Here is a 20,865-nt window from a genome sequence, read left to right as displayed (position 1 = left end):
GCTCCAATAATGCTCTGCATTTCCTACCGGCATGCTCGGTGTCTGCGTTGAATACGAATGCGGCCTGCAGAATGGCAAATGCGATTGCATTGGCCAGCCGGGAAAGATGATGGGAACAGAAACTGTCAAAGATCATTAGAATTCCGTGAAAGGTGGGTTGTTGGCGTCAACAATAGAGGCAAACGGAGCCTGACTCCAGGGAGGAACTGTGAAAAGACTCCCCATCACAGTTAATCTAGCGAGAGCTGCTCGGGTAGCGATTAGAATAGCCTGCGTGGCTGGGAAATGAAAGAGGATTCATACAAAGAGGTGTAGGAGAGCAGCGACGCTTGCCGCCACTCAATATGAACAAAATGAGTTTGATTTAAGCTGCTCTTTCAGAGGTGTGGGGATGTGGAGGTAAGGTAGGGGAGTTAGTCTGGTACAATTACATAGGGGCCGGGACAGAACCTGTGCTCTGAATTCAGAAGTTGCAAACAATTGATCGGGGAGCCTCTTCCCTCCCCTACATTTTACTCTCAATACTTAAAGTAAGAGTTCAGAATGGACACCAATTCACTGTTTGGAAGGCATTGAATGGTGGAACTATGCGGTGAGAGATTTGACATTTGGTGCTTAGCACAGCCCATGGGGGCCAATTAACAGCTTAGAATGATTTGTCTCACTCTAGAGGTGTCTACATGTGGAAAAACCAAATGAAACACTGTGAACATTTAAAAGAATACAGCTACATCCAGTTTTGCATGGTTATTATATGGATTCTTGCTGGTCGAAGGTAATTTATGGTCTGGTCCAAGATTATCTGAGCTGGTTTCCATTAGTTAGCTGCAGGGATGAACTATAACTGCAGTAATATATAGCTATGATTATAGCATAAGTATAGAATGGGATGCTGCTTGGAAATCACATACACAAATAATCTGGGTGGGTACGTTTTTTATAATGTTTTTCAGAGACATCTCTTATGCTCACCAAGGCTGTATTTATTTGATCAAAAATACAGTAAAAATTTATATTGTGAAATATTATCACATTTTAAAATCTGTTCTTTAAATAAATCATTCTTTAAAAAAAGTTTAAAAGAACAAAATGTATTTAAAATATATATTTTTTCTAACAATTTAAAAGTCTTTACTGTCACATTCAATCAATTTATTGCATTTTTGGTGAATTATATAAATCAAATTTCTTAAAAAAAAAAAAAAAAAAAAAAAAATACCAGCAGCACCAAACTTTTTGAATGGTAGTATATGTTGTATATAAATTACAGTGCCCTCCACTAATATTGGCACCCTTGGTAAATATGAACAAAGGCGGCTGTGAAAATAAATCTGCATTGTTTATCCTTTTGATCTTTCATTCAAAAAATTCAAACTTCTAACCTTTCATTGAAGTAAAGCAATTGAAAATGGGGGGAAAGCTCTTTTCTCCAATTATTGCAACATCCTTTTCCCAAGATAACAGCTCTGAGTCTTCTTCTATAATGCCTGATGAGTTTGGAGAACACCTGACAAGAGATCAGAGACCATTCCTTCATGCAGAATCTCTAGATCCAACCACGGCCCATTATAAGATTTCGGTAACACTTATAGGGAACACATATAAACTATTAACTACAATTTTCCCTTAAAGGGGACCTGCTATGCCCTCATTTACAAGATGTAAAATAACTCTCTGATGTCCCCAGAGTGTGTATGTGAAGTTTTAGCTCAAAATACCCCACAGATAATTTTTATTACATGTTAAAATTGCCACTTTTTGGGGTTGAGCAAAAACACGCCATTTCAGTGTGTGCCCTTTAAATGCAAATGAGCTGCTGCGCTCGGCCTAAGAGGGCAAAGCTTCAAAAGCTCGTTCTCCCCTGTCAGGATTCAGTCAGGACGCACTATAATGTCAGAAACCGCGAATATATCGTCGCTGCCCGATGAAACTCACGTATGTCCAAAACAGTTACTTTTCAGGAAGTGAAAAAAACACCGTATTTCAAAAGCAGTTGAATGTAGCGTTGTCATACTTGGTACGGCATCTTTACATGTAACCATATTCTTGTCAGTGTAATGATATAATCCACATTTGACCAAAATTGAGTTTAAATGGACATACGTGCATATTTTACAGTAACGGTGGTCGATACGCGTTCTTCCGATCATTAATTAGAATGGCCAAGTCGCGTTTCATATTGACAGATGAATACGCTCAGTTTATTAAATAGCCTACGTCTTAGTTTATTAAATACGCTTAGTTTATTTAATATTAATTATAAATTTATTAAATGTCTCTTGCAAACTATGAAGGGACAATGAATCAATACACATGGTAATGCTAGACAGATACTTTGTTTGCACAGTCCTACCGTAATTTTGTCACTCCTAGACGTACGTCTGGCGTCAGGGGGGAACCGTTTACTTGAGAACAGTTGTCAAAAACAAACGTTTGCTGATACTTTACCTCACAGTGTTATTCGGCTATCCAGTGCTGAGCTTCGATGAAACTTCACGAGACCGGCGAGATGCTTCCACAGGGCGGGAGATACGCGGCGTGATTGACAGCTTTGATACCAAATGGATATACGTGAAAATCAGATGACATGATTTCACAACTTTTCATTGGCCATTTAGATATGTGAAGCATACTGTATACGGAAATTAACCTGGACATTCAATCCGTCGAAAAATCTCAAAATCGGCAAAATGGACATACGTGGTTTTCATCGGACAGCGACGATATGCTGCATGGAGATAGAACAGGTATAGTTTAGTTCAATTACGGTTATAACTTATATTGTCTTCTTGTTTTTATCCACTATATTAGTACAAGTCCGTTTACCAATGAGATATATAACGTTTATTGTACTTCACACAAAATATGAAGCATCTGTCTTCACTCTAGAAAATCACTGTAAGAGCTTAATAAAACACATTGCAAGTGTGCATTAATAAATTCCTAATTAACTGCTTATTAATAGTTATTAAGTTAGTTATTAAGTTTAGGTATTGGGTAGGATTAAGAATGTAGAATAAGGTCATGCAGAATAAGGCATTAATATGTGCTTAGTAAGTAATAATAATAAATAGGCAATATTATAATTGTAATGGATGGGAATAGGACAACGGACTTGGAGATCCACATGCAGGCTTTATTCATAAGAAGAGCGTAGTCAAACAGGCAGTAGGTCGATCACCTGTGTCAAAAACACAGGCAGTGGTCAAGACAGGCAGCAAACGATCAAAAAGGAAACAGTCCAGGGTCAAAAACACAGGCATGGCTAGGCAGGACAAGGAACTGATGGAATGCAAACAAAGGGCTAAACAATACACAGCAATGTGTTTGAGTGCAGCTTATAAAGTGTCACTGATGGAAAACAGGTATGAGTGTGTGATTGGTTCCTAGATGGGGAATTGTAGTCCATATGATGTAGTCCGATGAAGTCCATTTGATGACAATAGAACAGAACACGGACCCAGGGCACATATAATAGAGCCCTGGCTTCCAGACACTCCTAAACAGTCCAGGAGGGAGGTGGAGCGGAGTTGGAACAGGGGGCAGGATGGAGGGCCACGTCCGTGGAGAGGAAGGCAGCCTGGAGACTGAGGCAGGGCAGACGGCCAGGGCGAAGAAGGCTGGACAGGTAGACAGGCTTGAAGCCCCCAAGGCGGAGCAGACGACCGCCAAAGCAGTTCAGACAGGCTTGAAGACCCCCACGGCGGAGCAGACGACCACCACTGCAGGTCAGATGGGCTTGAAGACCCCCACAGCGGAGCAGACGACCACCACTGCAGGTCAGATGGGCTTGAAGACCCCCACGGCATAGCAGACGATCGCCAAAGCAGTTCAGATGGGCTTGAAGACCCCCACGGCGGAGCAGATGACCACCACAGCCATGCAGATGGTCTTGTAGATCCCCGCGGTGGCGCAGACAACCACCACAGCAGTGCAGATGGGCTTGAAGAACCCTACGGTGGCGCAGATGACCACCACAGCCATGCAGATGGTCTTGTAGAAATCCCCACGGTGGCGCAGACAACCATCACAGCAGTGCAGATGGGCTTGAAGAACCCCACGGCAGCACAGACGACCACCTCTACAGCTTAGGCGGACATGAAGACTCCCACGGTGGAGCAGGCAATTCAGAAACAACCTCTGCGGTTGCATCGAGACAAACAGGAAACTCAGGGATGACCTCCGTGGTCGTGTCAAGGCAGACAGGAAACCCATAGGCCACAAGGCTGGCTTCTCTGACTGAGGCAAACTCTGGAGTGGACTCATGGGCTGAAGTGGGTTCAGGGACTGGAGCTGATGTGTGCGCAGCCCACACACACCAAATGGCTGTGGCCATGATGGCCAACTCTACAATCTCTGAAGGGTCAGGCGTGGCAGCCATCTTGGCTGAGGGCTCAGGCATGGCAGCCATCTCGGCTTAGGGCTCTGGAAGATCTACTGAGATGTGACGAGGCTCTGGAAGAACTGCTGAAATGTGACAAGGCTCTGGAAGATCTGTTGAGACGTGACGAGGCTCAGAAATGGCTGCAAATACAGGAACGGACTCCGATGCAGACATCATGTGAACAGGCTCTGGTGAGGGAATTACTGGGTTTGGAAGTGCAGAGAGTATTGGGGTCGCAGTAATCAGGGTGGAAGGCAAATAACCTTGTACCGTACAAGCTCTGCTGCCACCAGAGCTTGTTGAAGTTGGCCCCCCCAAAATAATTCTTTGGGTTCTTAAAGTTCTCTGTCTCAAAATTAGGGCATAGTCCATAAAGTCTCTTAAACTACAATTAAACTTCCCTTCAGGAAACCAGGATCTTATGGGCTCATTTAGACCAAAACGGAAAATGTCCTTTAAAGCCACATCATCAAATGGAACTTGATAGGATAACTCACAAAACTGGTGAACAACGGACAACGGAGTTGGAGATCCACGTGCAGGCTTTATTCATAAGAAGAGCGTAGCCGTAGTCAAACAGGCAGTAGGTCGATCACCAGCAAATGGTAACAGGAAGACAAGGCTAAAGAGTAAACCAAAAACACAGGCAATGGTCAAGGCAGGCAGCAAACAATCAAAAACAAGGAAACAGTCCAGGGTCAAAAACACAGGCAAGGCTAGGCAGGACAAGGAACAGACGGAATGCAAACAAAGGGCTAAAAAATACTCAGCAATGTGTGTGTGTTTGAGTGCAGCTTATAAAGTGTCACTGATGGGAAACAGGTGTGATTGTGTGATTGGATCCTAGATGGGGAATTGTGAGAAATGTCACTGTCTTAATGAGTGAGTGAGTCAACGATTTGTTCAAATGACTGATTCATTCAGGAACGAAGCAAGTGACCATCTTAATTTTAACCATTAAACTGATTTGTTCTAAACGCGGATTCAGTCAGTATAACAAAAACATTTCTGTTGCACGGGGGCTCTGTTCTGCTGTTCATAATTTTGAAATTTTCGTTGGTGAAATAAAGAAAAAAAAAACAATATTAACAATACTGTGTCTAAAATGTAACTCACATTGTTCATTTAACAATAAGTTAAGCCGAAAAACTCCCATTTTATCGAGTTTACGTTTTTATATATATATATAGCCATTTTCTATTTTGTTAAGCTCAACAATCTTTTGCTACACCTCAGAACTATATTCTTTGTTTTTTTCTCATTGTGATGAATGATTAACCCTCTGCCCCTTTTCATTTAGGAGTCACACTTGCCTTGTTTACGGTCAAAAGTGACCGAAGCTTTGATATGTAACTTTTTTTTTTTTTTTTTTTGGAAAACCAATGCAATATATTTTTGTTCAATAATAGTTTTTGATTATTGTATAAAATTTTGAGTGTATTTTATGCTACTGTGCAATATGTATGCAATTTTTATTAGCTATTTTTCCTCATTGAAAATAATACACAATTTTTTTCTAAAATATTTTTTAATTATTTTTCAATTAAAGCAGTATTCTATGTTAAAATAGAGACAATGCATTTAAAATACATTTTTTGAAGGTAGATTAGTGCCATCTGGTGGAAGTAAAAAAATAAAACTTTTGTAATGCCATGTTGTAACCACTAGATTCCTATATAGTTCTATATATAATTTCTCTAGTGGTTTTTAGACACAAATGCTTATTTTTATTAAGTTTTGGATTTGGATTTATACTTAGACATTCTCAAAGACTACTTTTTGACAAGTTTTAGTTTTTTTTTTTTTTTTTTTTTTTTTTTTTTTTTTTAAATGTTGATTTGAAGTGTCGTTTTTTGCATTAATTTTACTACAGTCTGTTTTGCCCTCTTGGCATTTAGGAGTGTCACCCCTTCATTGCTGTCCAGTGGCTGATTTGTTATTGTTTATTAAGAGTTAGTAGTTGTTAAGTTTAGGTATTGGGTAGGATTAAGAATGTAGAATCATTAATATATGCTTCATAAGTGCAAATAAACAGCCAATAATCTAGTAATATGTAAGCTAATAAGCAACTGAGACCCTAAAAAAAAAGAAAGCGTTACCAAATTAATTATTTTTCTGACTGGGCCACCCAAAAACGTCTTGGTGCTTAAGTCAAGTCCATCTTTAATCAGCTGGTGGGCCTTGTTTTGTTTTTCCTTGTGGACCACTTTGGACCATGTTCCAAAAACCAGCTTTCTTGTCTTAAAGAAATAGTCAACTTAAAAATTGCTTTCTTTCTTATGCAGAGCACATAAGGTAATTTTCTTAAGAACACTCTGGTCTACTCTTTTCATATAATAAAAGTGAATGCAGAGAGGTTGTCAAATGACAAAAAACAAACCATAAAAGTATCACAAAAGTAGTCCAAATGACTGGTACACCATGCTTAAAGTCTTCTGAAACCATTTGATAGATTAGTGTGACGAACAGGCTTAGTTTTAATTTGTTTACTGAAATTCTTAACATCCAGCCTATTTTTCCATTGTGTGTTCATGATGAAATAGTGATTTTATGAGAAAAGTAGTGTTCAGTTCAAGAATGAATAAATCTTTTGAATCAGATCCTTTCAATGTATTGGTTGTTCACAAAAAATGGTCTGAATGATTTGTTCACAGATCGAACTGATCCAGTCCTTGAGTTCAACCCATTGACTCATTGATCTGGTATCAGTGAATACTGACATAAAACTATTGTATAGCTTCAAAAGACTTGAAATACAGCGCACAAATCATATGGGCCGCTTTTATGATACTTTTATGATGCTTTTATGATGCTTTTCAATCTTTTTTTTTTTTTTTTGATGCTTGAATGCCTTTCATTGTAATTGCATAGAAAGTCAGTCTTCAGAATTTCTTTTGTATTCCAAAGAAGAAAGAAAGTCAGATGGGTTTGGAACGACATGAGGGCTAGTAAATGATGACAGAATTTTCAGTTTTGGGTGAATTATTCCTTTAAGCTGGTGTGACCTGTTTCTTTCAGCAGAGAGCGTCTGGAAAATGGGTCTGGCTGCTATGATGCATGTGTCAGCATGAGTACGGAGATTAGTGACTGACTGAGGGCAATTTTGGTCAGCTCAGATGATGAGCAGGGTGTTGAGACAGGAAGACAGGCCTCAAAACTGTCATCATGCACTGCCTCTCGTTAACCACACTACTGCTCACTCTCACTAATCAAAACTGACACCGCCACACATCCCTCTACTGCTTATTATGCACTGAACGCTTCAGAGGGCAGTGGGAAAAACTGAAGAGTTGATTTACATCAGAGCGGTGTTGTGGTCTGCGAAACTGGGGTCTGTGTGATGTCTGCTCAACTTCTTTGCTTTTAAAATTAAGGTTAGGCAGTCTGAGATCTATGTTTGTAAGGGTGTCTGACTGTTTTGCATCCTTTAGAGACAGACAGTGCACTGAGTGTTAAAAAATCTATTGTGGGACCATGCCGTCCTATGGCCTTCATACACTTTCACGGATTTCTTTTCCCAGTGGTTCAAAAAAGCCTTGAGGATGAGTTGTATTTGAAGCTGTAGAAAATAGAAGTTCAGTATATTCTAAAAGTATTCAGTTTTTCAAAAGTGAAATGTAACATGATTACATGTAAGCATTTTGGAAAGTTTTACATAGGCAGCAACATGCATCAACATCAGGGCTTGACATTAACACCCGCCAACCCGCCAAATGCGGGTAGATTTCAGCTGTGGCGGGTAAGACAGCCACTCCCACTAGCCACTTTGGCGGGTTGAATATAATTTCAGCCTACAGCCAAATGAAAAGTAGCCAAGCTCGTCGTATAACAAAATTACAATTCAGTCACAATTCTTTATCGATTAACTTGCGGTTAGTGAAGGTGGGATAGGCGGAATCGCGCTGAATGACACAACAGAAGCGCTCGCGTGCGCGCTCTCTCTGTCGCGCTCGATTCAGTTCTCCTTGCGCCTGAATACACGCACACACAGATGTCAAAATGCATTGTGTGGAGCATCTCGCGTGAATACAGTCGGCTATGGCTTACGGCTAAGTGGACGTAAACAGGTGGGTAAAAACTGGATATGTGTCAGTATATGACGTCCATGCATTCAGCAGCCCCCAAATAAATACCTGTCTGTCATTAATGTTAATCAAACATCAAAAAATGTTAAATACATGTATACATGTATGCTAAATAAACATATGTATCTGAAAAAAATATATATTTTTTAAATTACTATTTGTAATTTGCTTCTTTATTCTTTTTATATAGCCTAACAAAAATAACTGTACCTGATATATACAATGTACAGTCTTGATTTGGGTGGTCAATCTGCATTTGTAAGTTTGAAAGGGTTTTAAATCTTGTAAATCAAGTAAAATGACTCAAAATCAAGTAATTTAAGCATGCCAGAGTCAACTTTAATCATATAAAATGTAATTTCCCAACAGCAAAATTGTGGCCAGTGAAAATGCTGAGTGGCTAGTAACTTTGGAAAACCACTAGCCACATTGGCTGGTGAGCAAAAAAGTTAATGTCAAGCCCTGATCAACATGCATCAAAAACATAAAAATGGTCATTTTATGAAATACGATTCGGTGCTATTTGGTGCTCAAGAAACATTTCTTATTATTATTACCAATGTTGAAAAAAGTTACTTAATTTTGTGAAAACCACAATACATTTATTTCAGGATTCTTTGATGAATGGAAAGTTTAAAAGAACAGAGTTTATTTTATAAATGTCTCCAATGTCACTTTTGGACAAATTAATGCATCCTTGCCGAATAAAAGTATTAATTTCTTTTAAAGAAAATCTTACTGACCCCAAACTTTTAAACAGTAACCATCTTGGATTGGTTTTCTTCACACTTACTGTAGCTTGGGGTGGCATTTTCTGCTAATTTCATGCTGCTTTAGAAATTTTCTACAAGAAGGTGTCTTTGAAGGCGGCATAATTACGCTTCCTGAAACAGCCTTTATGTTGGTAGCATGCTTATCATGCCTTAAAAGCCTGCCTACATTGGCAGCTTGCTTTGGCACAGAGCCTTTATGCATAATATCACCTACACTTATGCTAATGAACTATATTACAACTTCTATTTGTTGAACATTGGTGCCTTTTATCAAAACACTGTTGTCAATATTTTATAAAAGCACTCTTATATGACATAGTTTTTCTTATAACTGTGTTTTATAGCTTTATGTTCTTTATTTAGAGGGAGTAGTACATGACACACTTACCGTGAGAAATTTTTATCTGATCGTGTATGGGAAAAGCAGGTTAAACACTTGAAGTATGTTAAAAGCTACACCCTTCCCTCCCATAAATCCCTTATAAACTCCCTGGTTTGGATCTGTCCTTGTGAGTGAGTCATGTCTTAATTGCAAAATCCCCACTTCTTGCTATTACACGATTTTATATTTAATCCTACAACCTTGACTCTCAGGTTTGATTATCAGGTTTATCTGCTTTTCAAATAACTGAAGCATGTGATGTTTTTTCAGAGTCCAGACGGCCGTGTGGAAGTGCGAGGCCGTTATGGTGAATCCATGCTGACTATTGTTGGAGTCAGGCTATCTGACTGGGGACGTTTTGACTGTGAGGCTCTCAGCAGAATCGGTGGACATCAGAAAAGCATGTTCCTGGATATTGAGTGTGAGTGGTCTAAATGTTCTATCCAGGGTGGAGAAAAAATCTGAATTAAAGAATTTATGAGCTGGAATTTGAATTGAATTGGTCACAGCTGGCAGTAAACTGAATTGGTATTTGAATTGGAGTGACAGGAAGAGGAATTTAAAGAATGACATTTCATAAATAATTACATGATTAAAACTATTTATGCCTATTCATCACTTTTAATTTAATAATAACAATAATAATAATAATAATTTTTATTTATTCATTCATTCTGTAAATATCCATTAATCACCCATTTACTAGGTGTGTAACGATACCCTCATGTCATGATTCAATACATTTCACAATACTGAACTCACGATACAATATTATTGCGATACTCCAAGACATATGGTAAAAGGATAACAAAAAATGTACTGTTGATTAAAATGCTAAATTTGGTATTACATTGGGGGTGGAAATGAATAGGCTTGGACTTGGTGCTGATAACTCAATGCACAGGACAATGGTGACACCAGAATAAAAATATTATAATATAAAATATATATATATATATATATATATATATATATATATATATGTATAGGGCCCCAAATCAGCCTCAGACTCCAGAGGGTTAATTGTAGTACTGACACTAAAATTCTGTAAACTTGGATTTTTTCCTCACACAGCAGCAGTAATTTTCATTTTGGGTGAACTATGCACAACACATATTGTAAGTATCTATGATACAATATTGTTGCATTTTTGTATTGTAATATATTTTGACATGATATATTGGGTAACACTTTACTTGAAGGGGTGTGCATAAGACTGACATGACACCTTCATAATCATGACATGACACGTGTCATGAATATGAAGGAGGTTTTATGAATGTTTATGACAACTGTCATTAAGTGTCATTCGCTCAGTTATGTCATTTTTAATGCAAAGATGACATTGTTTGAGATGTCCGAGTTATGACAACTTGACATAAACCAATACATCATAACCTGTCAGTGTCTTTGTCATGACAACTTGACATCATTTAGCTTTATGGGTTAACATTGCATTAAACTGTCATGTGGTTGGTTTTGACATTGGCTGTCATGAGGCCATTATAATAGTGTCATGAATATGTATCTTGAGCTCAAGTACAGTGGTACATTGTCATTAAAATGTCATTAAGTGACAATACTCTGACAAATAATTTTATAACAGCGTCATGACTATTTTTCATTTCATGTTTTTTTTTTTTGTTTTTTTTTTTTAAGTTTCCACCAACAGAAGGTCAGATAATAGACAATTTCAAATTTCTTAAAAAAGATGACACTGTTATAAAATAATGGTAACACTTTATTTTAGGGTCTTTTAACTAGTTGCTTATTACTATTAGCATTCATATGGCTAAAATATTGGCTATTTATTAGTACTTATTAGTACTTATGCCTTATTCTGCATGACCTTATTCTACATTCTTAATCCTACCCAATACCTAAACCTAACAATTAACTATAATAAGCAGTAAATTAAGAGTTTATTGAGGGAAAAGTCATGGTTAATCGTTTATATATGTGTTCCCTATACTGAAGTGTTACCAAAATAATGTAATGTAATGTTAACCCATAAAGCTAAGTAGTTTTTTAAGTTTGATAATTAAACTGCTATGTCATGTTTATGACAGATTATGATGTTTTGCTAATGTCAAGTTGTCATGACAAAGACACTGACAGGTTATGATGTATTGGTTTATGTCAAGTTATCGTAACAAAGACATCTCAAACAATGTCATCTTTGCATTAAAAATGACATAATTGAGCGAATGACACTTAATGACAGTTGTCATAAACATGCATAAAACCTCCTTCATATTCATGACACGTGTCATGTCAAGATTATGAAGGTGTCATGTCAGTCTTAAGCACACCCCTTCAAGTAAAGTGTTACCATATATGGTTACACCCCTACCATTTACATTAACATTTCATTTCATTTTAATTCTACTTCCTTAAATTCAAATTCAAATTACAATTCTGTATCATGTATCCTTCTGTATCCTTAGAACCAGTGACAGCAGCAGGGTAGATACTGTATATATCTCATAATGGGGTGCACTGGAATGGACCGTCTAGCAGGGTTGCTAATATACCCCTTCATTGAGTCTCAATCCGTCACCGATGTGACACTGTGGGCTGCATCAATCTCTTTAATGGAAAAAATGGGTGTGATTGTGTGTGTGCTTTTCCTCTATGTCTGTGTATGTGTGTGTCTGCCGGTGTATGTGGGTGTAAGACTGAGAAATCGTAGATAATGCAGCATTTCCCAATATCACGATGTCTCACACCCTCAATGCCTCATTGGGTCTCTCTTTCATACTGCCAAATGAAATCTTCCACCACCCACTGTATTGTGGGGAAAGAGGGAGATTGAGGTTATGTGGGCTGTTTTGAAAAATTAAAGGAAACCTGCAAAAAGTGGCCATGCTTCAGATTGAGTTTGATTAGGAGCCCATTTTACCCAAGTGAAAGTGAACTCCATGATAAAGTGTTCGGTTAACTCGTACGTGGAAGCTCTTACCTGCTTGGTACATGCTCGAATTTAATTTAGACTTAGGGCAGCTAATCTTGAATGAGTTTTTGATGGATGACTGTTAGAAGAGCTGGGTGTGCCATTGCTGAGTACTCTTTTACCGTTCTTTCACAGATGCACCAAAGTTCCAGGCCAACCACACAATATATTTCTCGTGGGAAGGGAACCCGGTCAACATTAGCTGTGATGTTATGTCTAACCCTCTGGCCACAATGCTGTGGAGACGGGAAAAGTTGACCATCCCCAGTGAGGGTGCTGGAAACATGCGAGTGCACAGTGCCCCCGGCAAGTCGCTCCTAGAGGTAACCAACCCACTGCTGTCAATTGTTTTCACTCCTATTGGATCTTTGTGTTTGCTCAACTAATCTCCTCACGAGTTCTGATGAAGATAGGAAGACCAAGGGAGTTAGACACTAATAGCATATGGGCTTTAGCCCTTTGCTGGCATGTCATAATGCAAACAAGTAGTTAGTAAATTTAAATTTACATTTATTACATTTTAATTCCTAAAATTTTAAATTAAAATGTTAGTAATTGTTTTGTTTTTTTAAAAAACAAAAGTGTTTATTACTTTTATTTATTACTTTTTTTTTTTAAAATTTGGCTATTAATGCTGCCATCAGGTTTGTTAAAAAAGCTAAATTAATAACAGGAAAAATTAAGAAAAGATACAATTAAATAATATAAAATTTCATTAAAATATAAATAAATTAAAAAAAATTGTGCTACAAAAAACAATTTTATACAGTGTATTATTGGCTACTGATTGTGCAGTTTATGTAAATATTAATACATTTAATGTACATTTTTTGCATGATAAACAATTTTGGTGCTGTGTTGGATCACCTCTAGATTATAATGTAAAATCTGAAAAAATCTTTTGCTGAAAAATTCAAGGCTACAGGTGTAGCAAGCTAGAAAAGTATTGTCTACAGTGAATATTATTTGCAGTGATACAAGCAGATTTGTCTTTCTTTTGTGACCTCATCTGACGTAGACAGCTCATCTGAATTCTGACAAGACTCAACAACACTTCACTTCTCTGGAAACAGATGTGTCAGCACAGGGTTCACACGCGTCCTGGAAAATACCTAGAAAATGAGAGAAAATGTCAAATGTCCTGGGAAAAAAAATCAGTTTGTCCTGGAATTTTTTTTTTTTTTTTTTTAATAATCTTGTTCATTGAAAATTAAACAACTTACAGTTGGTCTGAATCAATTAACGTTAGTAGCAGAAATCACATATTCAGCGATTCATTGCACACTCTTAGTGCAGAACGGTTTGAAATGAGGGGTGTGCTATACTGTATGTGTCGTCTACAGTAATATAATAGTACTTATATAAAATTAATAAAAGCATGATTGCAAATGTGATACTGACTTTCTGAAACACTTCACTAAACAAGAAGTTAATATACAGTAAGTGGCTTACATTTTAGACAAAATATTGTCTATTTCACCAACACAAAGGATGGAGGAGCGAGGAAACGAGGAAGCATCAGTCTGAGTATTGAGAAGCACCCCAATTCATACAGACCGTCATTTGCTTTGTTCGTAAATTAATAAGAGTTTTGAACGAATCGTTTGAAAGAATTACTCCAATGACTCAGTCATTAAGTCCATTATTTGCTTGCAGTGTTAGTTCAATTTTAAAAGTATCTTTCTTTTTTTTACTATTTAAAATTTAGTATGCATTTTAAAACATTGAAATAGCATTATTAGCAGAGCATTATTTATGAAATTGTGATATCTTGTTTTGATATTATATTAATACATTAGATTACTAATGATTGTAATGTTTGTATCATTTTATTATATAGTTTGTTAATAAAATATGAATATACTATCACATAATTTAAGATCAATATAGAAAGTGTGCTTTCCAACAAAGAAAAAATGACAATGAAGTACAATGACTGAATACTGTCAAGAATAAAGTAAATTAAAACAAACTATACAGTTTTTAAGACTTCTGGAAAGAGGAGTATATTGCTTTAGGTTGTGAATCTGGGATACTTGTCTTTTATTCCCATTCTACAACCGCATAGCAACCACCCAGAACACCTTAGCAACCACCTAGCAACACCTTAGCAACCACCCCAAGTACCTTAGCAGCTGCCTAGCAACACCCTAGCAACCACCCAGGTTACCATAGCAACCGCCTAGTAAACACCTAGCAACCGCCTAACAACACCTTAGCAACCACCCCAAGTACCTTAGCAACCCCCTAGCAACCGAGTGGCGAGTTTTGCCACTGCAAGCACCATTCACATTTTCTTCAGGAAATGTACATTCTAGTCTTTTATTCCCATTCTAATGAAATTTAAAGTGTCCTGGAAAATGATCTTTGAAAAGGAGTGGGAACCCTGCAGCAGTTATGTTTACTGAGCAATGTTTCTGTCAAATGAACACAAGAACAACAAAGCAACAATATCTCATGTCATTAGACGTATAAAATGACAAGCATGTGAAACAAGAAAAATGTACAGTGTGATCACGTTGTATGTGTATGTATGTATGTAATGCATGTATGATCACGCTAACGCATTTTCCTCAGGTTACCCCGATGTCAGACAGAGATTTTGGCCGCTACAACTGCACAGCCAGAAACAACATTGGGATGCGCTTCCAGGAGTTCATCCTAGCTCAAGCAGGTGAGTGTTTAGAACAAATTCAAATAGTCCATGTGATTACTGTGTATTAGCTGCATGACAATAGTAATAAAGATTGTTCTTTTCAATGTTGAAATACTTTCTTTTAATCCCAGTTTAATATGTACAGGCAACAACATATAGGTCACTCCGATTCAATTCCAGACACTTCACCTTTAAGGCTTGAATGGATTTTAGGCACATTAGAAGTCCCAACCAGTCTTGCTCTTGTCAAAGCCTGTCCACGTACATGTAATCTCCTCACAGAGCTCCTCAGCATATAATAATGACTTTTGTATCAGGCTGAACGGCGTGGCAGCGTTAGAAGTAAACATGATTTGGCTTTCAAACAGCCAACAAAAACACGATTCAAGTTACTCAAGCTTTGAATAGCTTATGTCAGCAGCCTTTTCAAATATAAGGCAGATCACTCTGACGGATTGTTGTCCACTGTTGTTGTATTGTTTGTGTCTTAAAGTGTTTAGCATAATGAAAACACATGTATGTGTGTGTCTGTGCTTGTTTTTGTTGTAACCTCTTTCATACCTCGTACTAGCAGACAGGCAAAGGTGGAAGTGGATTCTGTGGCACGACTTCCCTTTTCTGTCTGTCTTAGCATCTCCTCCCATGTGTCTCACTCTGTCCCACTGTCTCTCTCACTGGCACTTCCTCTCCATGATCCTCTAAAACACACACCTAATTTGTTTCTCTCTGTCTTCCTACTGCCTCTCCCTGTTTCATTTACTATTTCTCTCTCCATCAGCAGTCTGGCTCTCCCATTCCCGGATGCTTGTTATTCAGAACAGTTTGTGTTTTCTGGCTTGGCAGGGCAAAAAAAACCTCAAAACCAAAGCATGAATGATTGCAAAGATGGTCCGAAACTATGCCATACCGCCTACAGTTCATGCGTGAGAGGTTTAGGCAGGGTATAACATGTTTTTGTATCAGATTGGCAACATCATGGTTTGTGTTACCTGAGGACAATGAACTAACATTGGTGTCTCTGTTATGAAAAAGCCTGCATGAAATCATTCATAAAATCTGATGTATCCCACACAGCTAGCGCTTTTGTTTATCAGTTATTTTGGCTATAGTTTTCAGCTATCAATAAGAGTGTATTACTTTGCATTTTACACATTTTATATTTAAACCCGTTGTGTGGCTGGATTTAAGCTTGTCCCCCACAATCAGCTGAAAATATTTTTTTTTAAGATAACTTTAACTTTTGTGGTATTTAAAGCTGTTTTCAAGCCTTTAGAGGGAGACCAATTAAAGGATTATTTCACCCAAAAATGAAAATTATGTCATTTATTACTCACACTCATGTTGTTCCACACCCGTAAGACCTTCGTTCATCTTAGGAACACAAATTAAGATATTTTTGATGAAATCCGATGGCTCAGTGAGGCCTCTATAAACAGCAATGAACTTCTCAAGATCCAGAAAGGTACTCAAAACATATTTAAAACAGTTCACGTGAGTTCAGTTAATATTATAAAGCGACGAGAGAACTTTTTGTGCACCAAAAAAACGAAATAACGACGATATCTAGTAATGGCCGAATTCAAAACACTGTTTAGAATCTTTTTTTTTCAAATCAATGATTCGGAGCACCAAAGTCACATGATTTCAGCAGTTTGGCATTTTGACACACGATCCGAATCACTGTTACAAAGCAGTGTTTTGAAATCGACCATCACTAGATATAATTGAAAAGTTGTTATTTTGTTTTTTTGGCACACAGAAAGTTTTCTCATCACTTTATAATATTAATATTGAACCACTGAACTCACATGAGCTGTTTTATATGTTTTGAGTACCTTTATGGATCTTGAGAAGTTCAATGGCATGCATTGCTGTCTATGCAGGCCTCACTGCGCCATCGGATTTCATCAAAAATATCTTAATTTGTGTTCCGAAGATGAACAAAGGTCTTATGGGTGTAGAACGACATGAGGGTGAGTAATAAATGACTTTTTTTTTTTTTTTCATTTTTGGGTGAACTAACCCTATAAACTCAAGTCAAAATACTGCTGTATCGACAGTTCTAATACAGCCTGATATATTTATTTATTTATCACTTTTTATTATTATTATTGTATTTAATCTCACATTAAACACTTTTAACAGTAACATTTCACATTAAGGTTTAATTTGTAACATGAGCTAACAGTGAATAATACACAGCATCTTAGTTCATTTTAATTTCTACATTTACTAATACATTTTTAAAATTTAAAGTTGTGTCTGTTAATATCTGTTAATGCACTGTGAACATGAACATAAACATTTTTATTAACTAACATTAACCTAGATTAATAAATGCTGTAAAAATATATTGCTTATAGTTAATGTTAACTAATGCATTAATGAGACTTTACTGTAGTTTTACCCTTTTAACATATTGCTTTACAAAATCATATTGTTTTATATAAGCAATAAATAAGCAGTAAGAGGCAGTGTGTTACCATGATTTTACCATGGATTTTAGGTAGTAAGAATACCTTTTGATTATAGCTAAATCACTCTGTTCTGGCTTACGATTTCCTTTGCATTTTTATTCTGTTTGCTTATGTTTCAACCTTCATTGGAATCATGTATTTTTCATAAGATGGCAGTACAGTGCCTTTTCTTGCTGAGTGTTTTTGTTGCCTTAAAAGTCTTTCGCTGAGGGAGTTTGGGTTGTAAGACACTGAAAGCAGCTTTATAACTGTGTTTTCTAGCCCACAGAAAGACACACAACCAGTTCCTTTGATACGCTCAGAAACGGTGGCCTCGGCACATAAATGGAGCCGTTTGTTAGTCTCTCTTCCCCTGACCCATAATTTCTCTGTCACAGATGTTCCCTCAAACCCTTACTCTGTTCGGCTGAGCTCTGTGGCACAGCGCGTGGCCACAGTTACCTTCACAAAGCCAGACTCCCATGGCGGTGTACCCATCAGTTACTACCTGGTCAAATACAAAGACATCAGCTCACAGGACTGGAAGGATGTGAAATCACAGGGGACGCAGAGTAAGTGCAATGCTTCTCCACTGCTGTGTTTTATCAATGCTGATGTTAAACCACCAAATTATACTGTCACTGAAACAATTAAAAATATCTTACAAACCCTAAGCTTTTGAAAGGTACTGTAGTTCCATAGTACACAATGATAAAAAAAAAAAAAAAAAAAAAAAACCTTAAGGGCTCGTTCACACAGAATGTGTCTTTGCATCTGAAAAAACACGGTGCTCAGGAATGGCTTTTAAAAAAGCACAGCACAGACCCTCAAGACACGCTTTTCAGACATGATGCAAAAACGGCAATAATGAACAAATAAAACAGTTGCCACGCCAACTTGCTACTCTAAACAAAGTGCGCAATGCTTGCCCCGCCTCTGAGTACTTCTGATTGGTCCACTGGTGCTGCAAGACGTGAGCATAACGGTCATGCATGTCCGTCTAGCGCGTGTTTACATAGAAAAACAATAGGAAAGTAGCGCATTGGAATAGAAAAACGCATTCTGTGTGAACGGCCCCTAAAGGTGTCAAAAAAGTCCATAAACCTGTGTGCTGCATTCCAAGTGTTCTTAATTCTTATAGATAGCTATATGTGACAGACTGAAATTTAAGCAGTTATTCACTGAAAACTTTCTCCTCCACTGTAGCTCTCAAATTAAATATGGTGCTATTGACAGCAGTGACATATTCTGCCTAAATTTGTAGTCCATTTCAGCTTCAGCAGCTCACAAATTGGCTTTTATTATAGTTTCATGTTGAATTTTATCATCAGACTTTAGCTTGACCCTTCAGCCTTCATTTTCACTACATTCAAATGCACAGAATTGCCCAAAATTTCAGTCCATACTGGCTTCAAGGGCCAAAAGAGAAGAGTGAGCAGAGCTGTGGGAGATACAACTCCAGTCCAACCTGAACTTACAGTGCTTCAATCGATTTTCTCTACCTACATCACCCAAATGGCTTCTGCAGGAACTTTAAGAACACTTTACACAGTCAGATAACCCAGTTACTTCATGGCTACTTCATGGACTCTAAACTAATATACATAATCCTGAAAAGGCTAGTTTGCCAAGTGCATGACTAGAGAAAGCAATCATTTGTAACCATGTACATTATTTAGGAGACCAGTTGGGTATGTTCATTGAATAATTTCTCTCCTACAGCAATCGTGTTGCTCACTAACCTTGAGCCCAACACGACCTATGAGGTGAGAGTAGCGGCGGTGAACGGAAAAGGCCAAGGAGAGTTCAGCCGCACAGAGAGCTTTCAAACTCTACCCATACGTGAGTGCCCTCTGCTTTGACCCTTAAACAGTGTATGTTTGGAAAAACAACCTTCAGCCATTACGCTATTGCAGTAGTATGTTGCTGCCAGCCATCGAGTTAATTAATAACAAGTTATGAATATGAATGTGGACCATTCATACATTGTTGTCTTTTTTCGTCATTTAGGAGAGCCGAGTCCCCCTTCGGTTCAGGGTCAACGAGGGGTGGGGAAGGCGTACCGACTGGGTCTGGTCAAGCAGGACGATGGAGGAATGCCCATCTTGGAATACATTGTCAAATACAAAACAGTAAGTGAGCTGCTCTTAAAGCCGCAATTAACTGTTTCAGTGTTTATTCAGTTTATGAAACTTCGCTCTGGTGGTTATTTTACCTTAATTCAGAGGATTCATCAAGGCTGTTAACATTCATGCTTGAATGATGCAGAGTACAGAGGTACAACCACTTAATATGGAGATTTTTTTTTTAGTTACAGCACAAAATATATTACATACATTGTTTTTTGTTTTGTTTTTTATTAATTTAATACATATGTACGGATGGATGGATGGATGGATGGATGGATGGATGGATGGATGGATGGATGGATCAATAAACTGCTAAATACTGCTGGTACGTTGACGTGATTGATAAAGGTAATTTGTGATGAAAGAAACACCAGTGATTTCAAATTGAGTTTTTGAAACTGTCTTTAGATCATTGCAGTTTTAAAAAGAAAATACTCAGAAATTATGTTGACTTATGAATTTGCACATGGTTTGTCTAAAAGCATATTAAAAACACCACATACTGTAGACATATGGACAACATTAAAAAAATATATGTATTTTCACCACAGGAGGGCTTTGACATGTGCTTTATAAGTACTAATAAGCAGCCAGTATCCTAGTAATATGCATGCTAATAAGCAACTAGTTAATAGTGAGAATGGGCCCTAAACTAAAGTGTTACCATACTTTTTTTATCATGACTTAATTGGGGGATTTTTAGTTTGTGTCCAGCAGAACAGCATTTTACAAATAGCAATGCACTTCATCGTTAACTAGCTGTAGAAAAGCAGCACTAAATGGAATCCTGTGGTTTTGTTGTTTGTAAGTGTAGCGTGTGAGATTGAGCTGGAATACAGAGGGTGTTATTCCTGTAAACACATGGAGATGAGTGGGCGATAGTTTTGGTAATGAGCATGAAAATACATTTCTTTGTTTGAGCCCATGTCCCTTGTTTATGCACCAGCACGAACTGTAGCATGCATAAAAACATGCTTAACTTATTCTGCACAAGATATTTTGCTGTTTTTAGGTGACAACTTTTGTGTGTCAGGTGTGACTGCATTG

At 37.6% G+C, this 20,865-nt stretch overlaps 1 protein-coding gene across 6 annotated transcripts in view; it reads left to right on the top strand.

Annotated features, from left to right (window-relative positions):
* ncam2 (neural cell adhesion molecule 2) overlaps nucleotides 1–20,865 on the top strand; it is a 241,160-nt gene that overhangs the window by 197,525 nt on the left and 22,770 nt on the right. For all 6 annotated transcript variants that reach the window (XM_048193489.1, XM_048193488.1, XM_048193492.1 and 3 more), the window contains exons 9-14: nucleotides 9,895–10,045; nucleotides 12,713–12,900; nucleotides 15,155–15,251; nucleotides 18,088–18,261; nucleotides 19,412–19,531; nucleotides 19,700–19,821. In XM_048193489.1, the coding sequence (XP_048049446.1) occupies nucleotides 9,895–10,045; nucleotides 12,713–12,900; nucleotides 15,155–15,251; nucleotides 18,088–18,261; nucleotides 19,412–19,531; nucleotides 19,700–19,821 (852 nt within the window). The remainder of the gene's footprint in view (nucleotides 1–9,894; nucleotides 10,046–12,712; nucleotides 12,901–15,154; nucleotides 15,252–18,087; nucleotides 18,262–19,411; nucleotides 19,532–19,699; nucleotides 19,822–20,865) is intronic.

This window comes from Megalobrama amblycephala, linkage group LG6 (genome assembly GCF_018812025.1).
Source record: "Megalobrama amblycephala isolate DHTTF-2021 linkage group LG6, ASM1881202v1, whole genome shotgun sequence".
In the NCBI taxonomy this organism is placed as follows: Eukaryota; Metazoa; Chordata; class Actinopteri; order Cypriniformes; family Xenocyprididae; genus Megalobrama; species Megalobrama amblycephala.
This window is presented reverse-complemented; position numbering and strand designations above follow the sequence as displayed.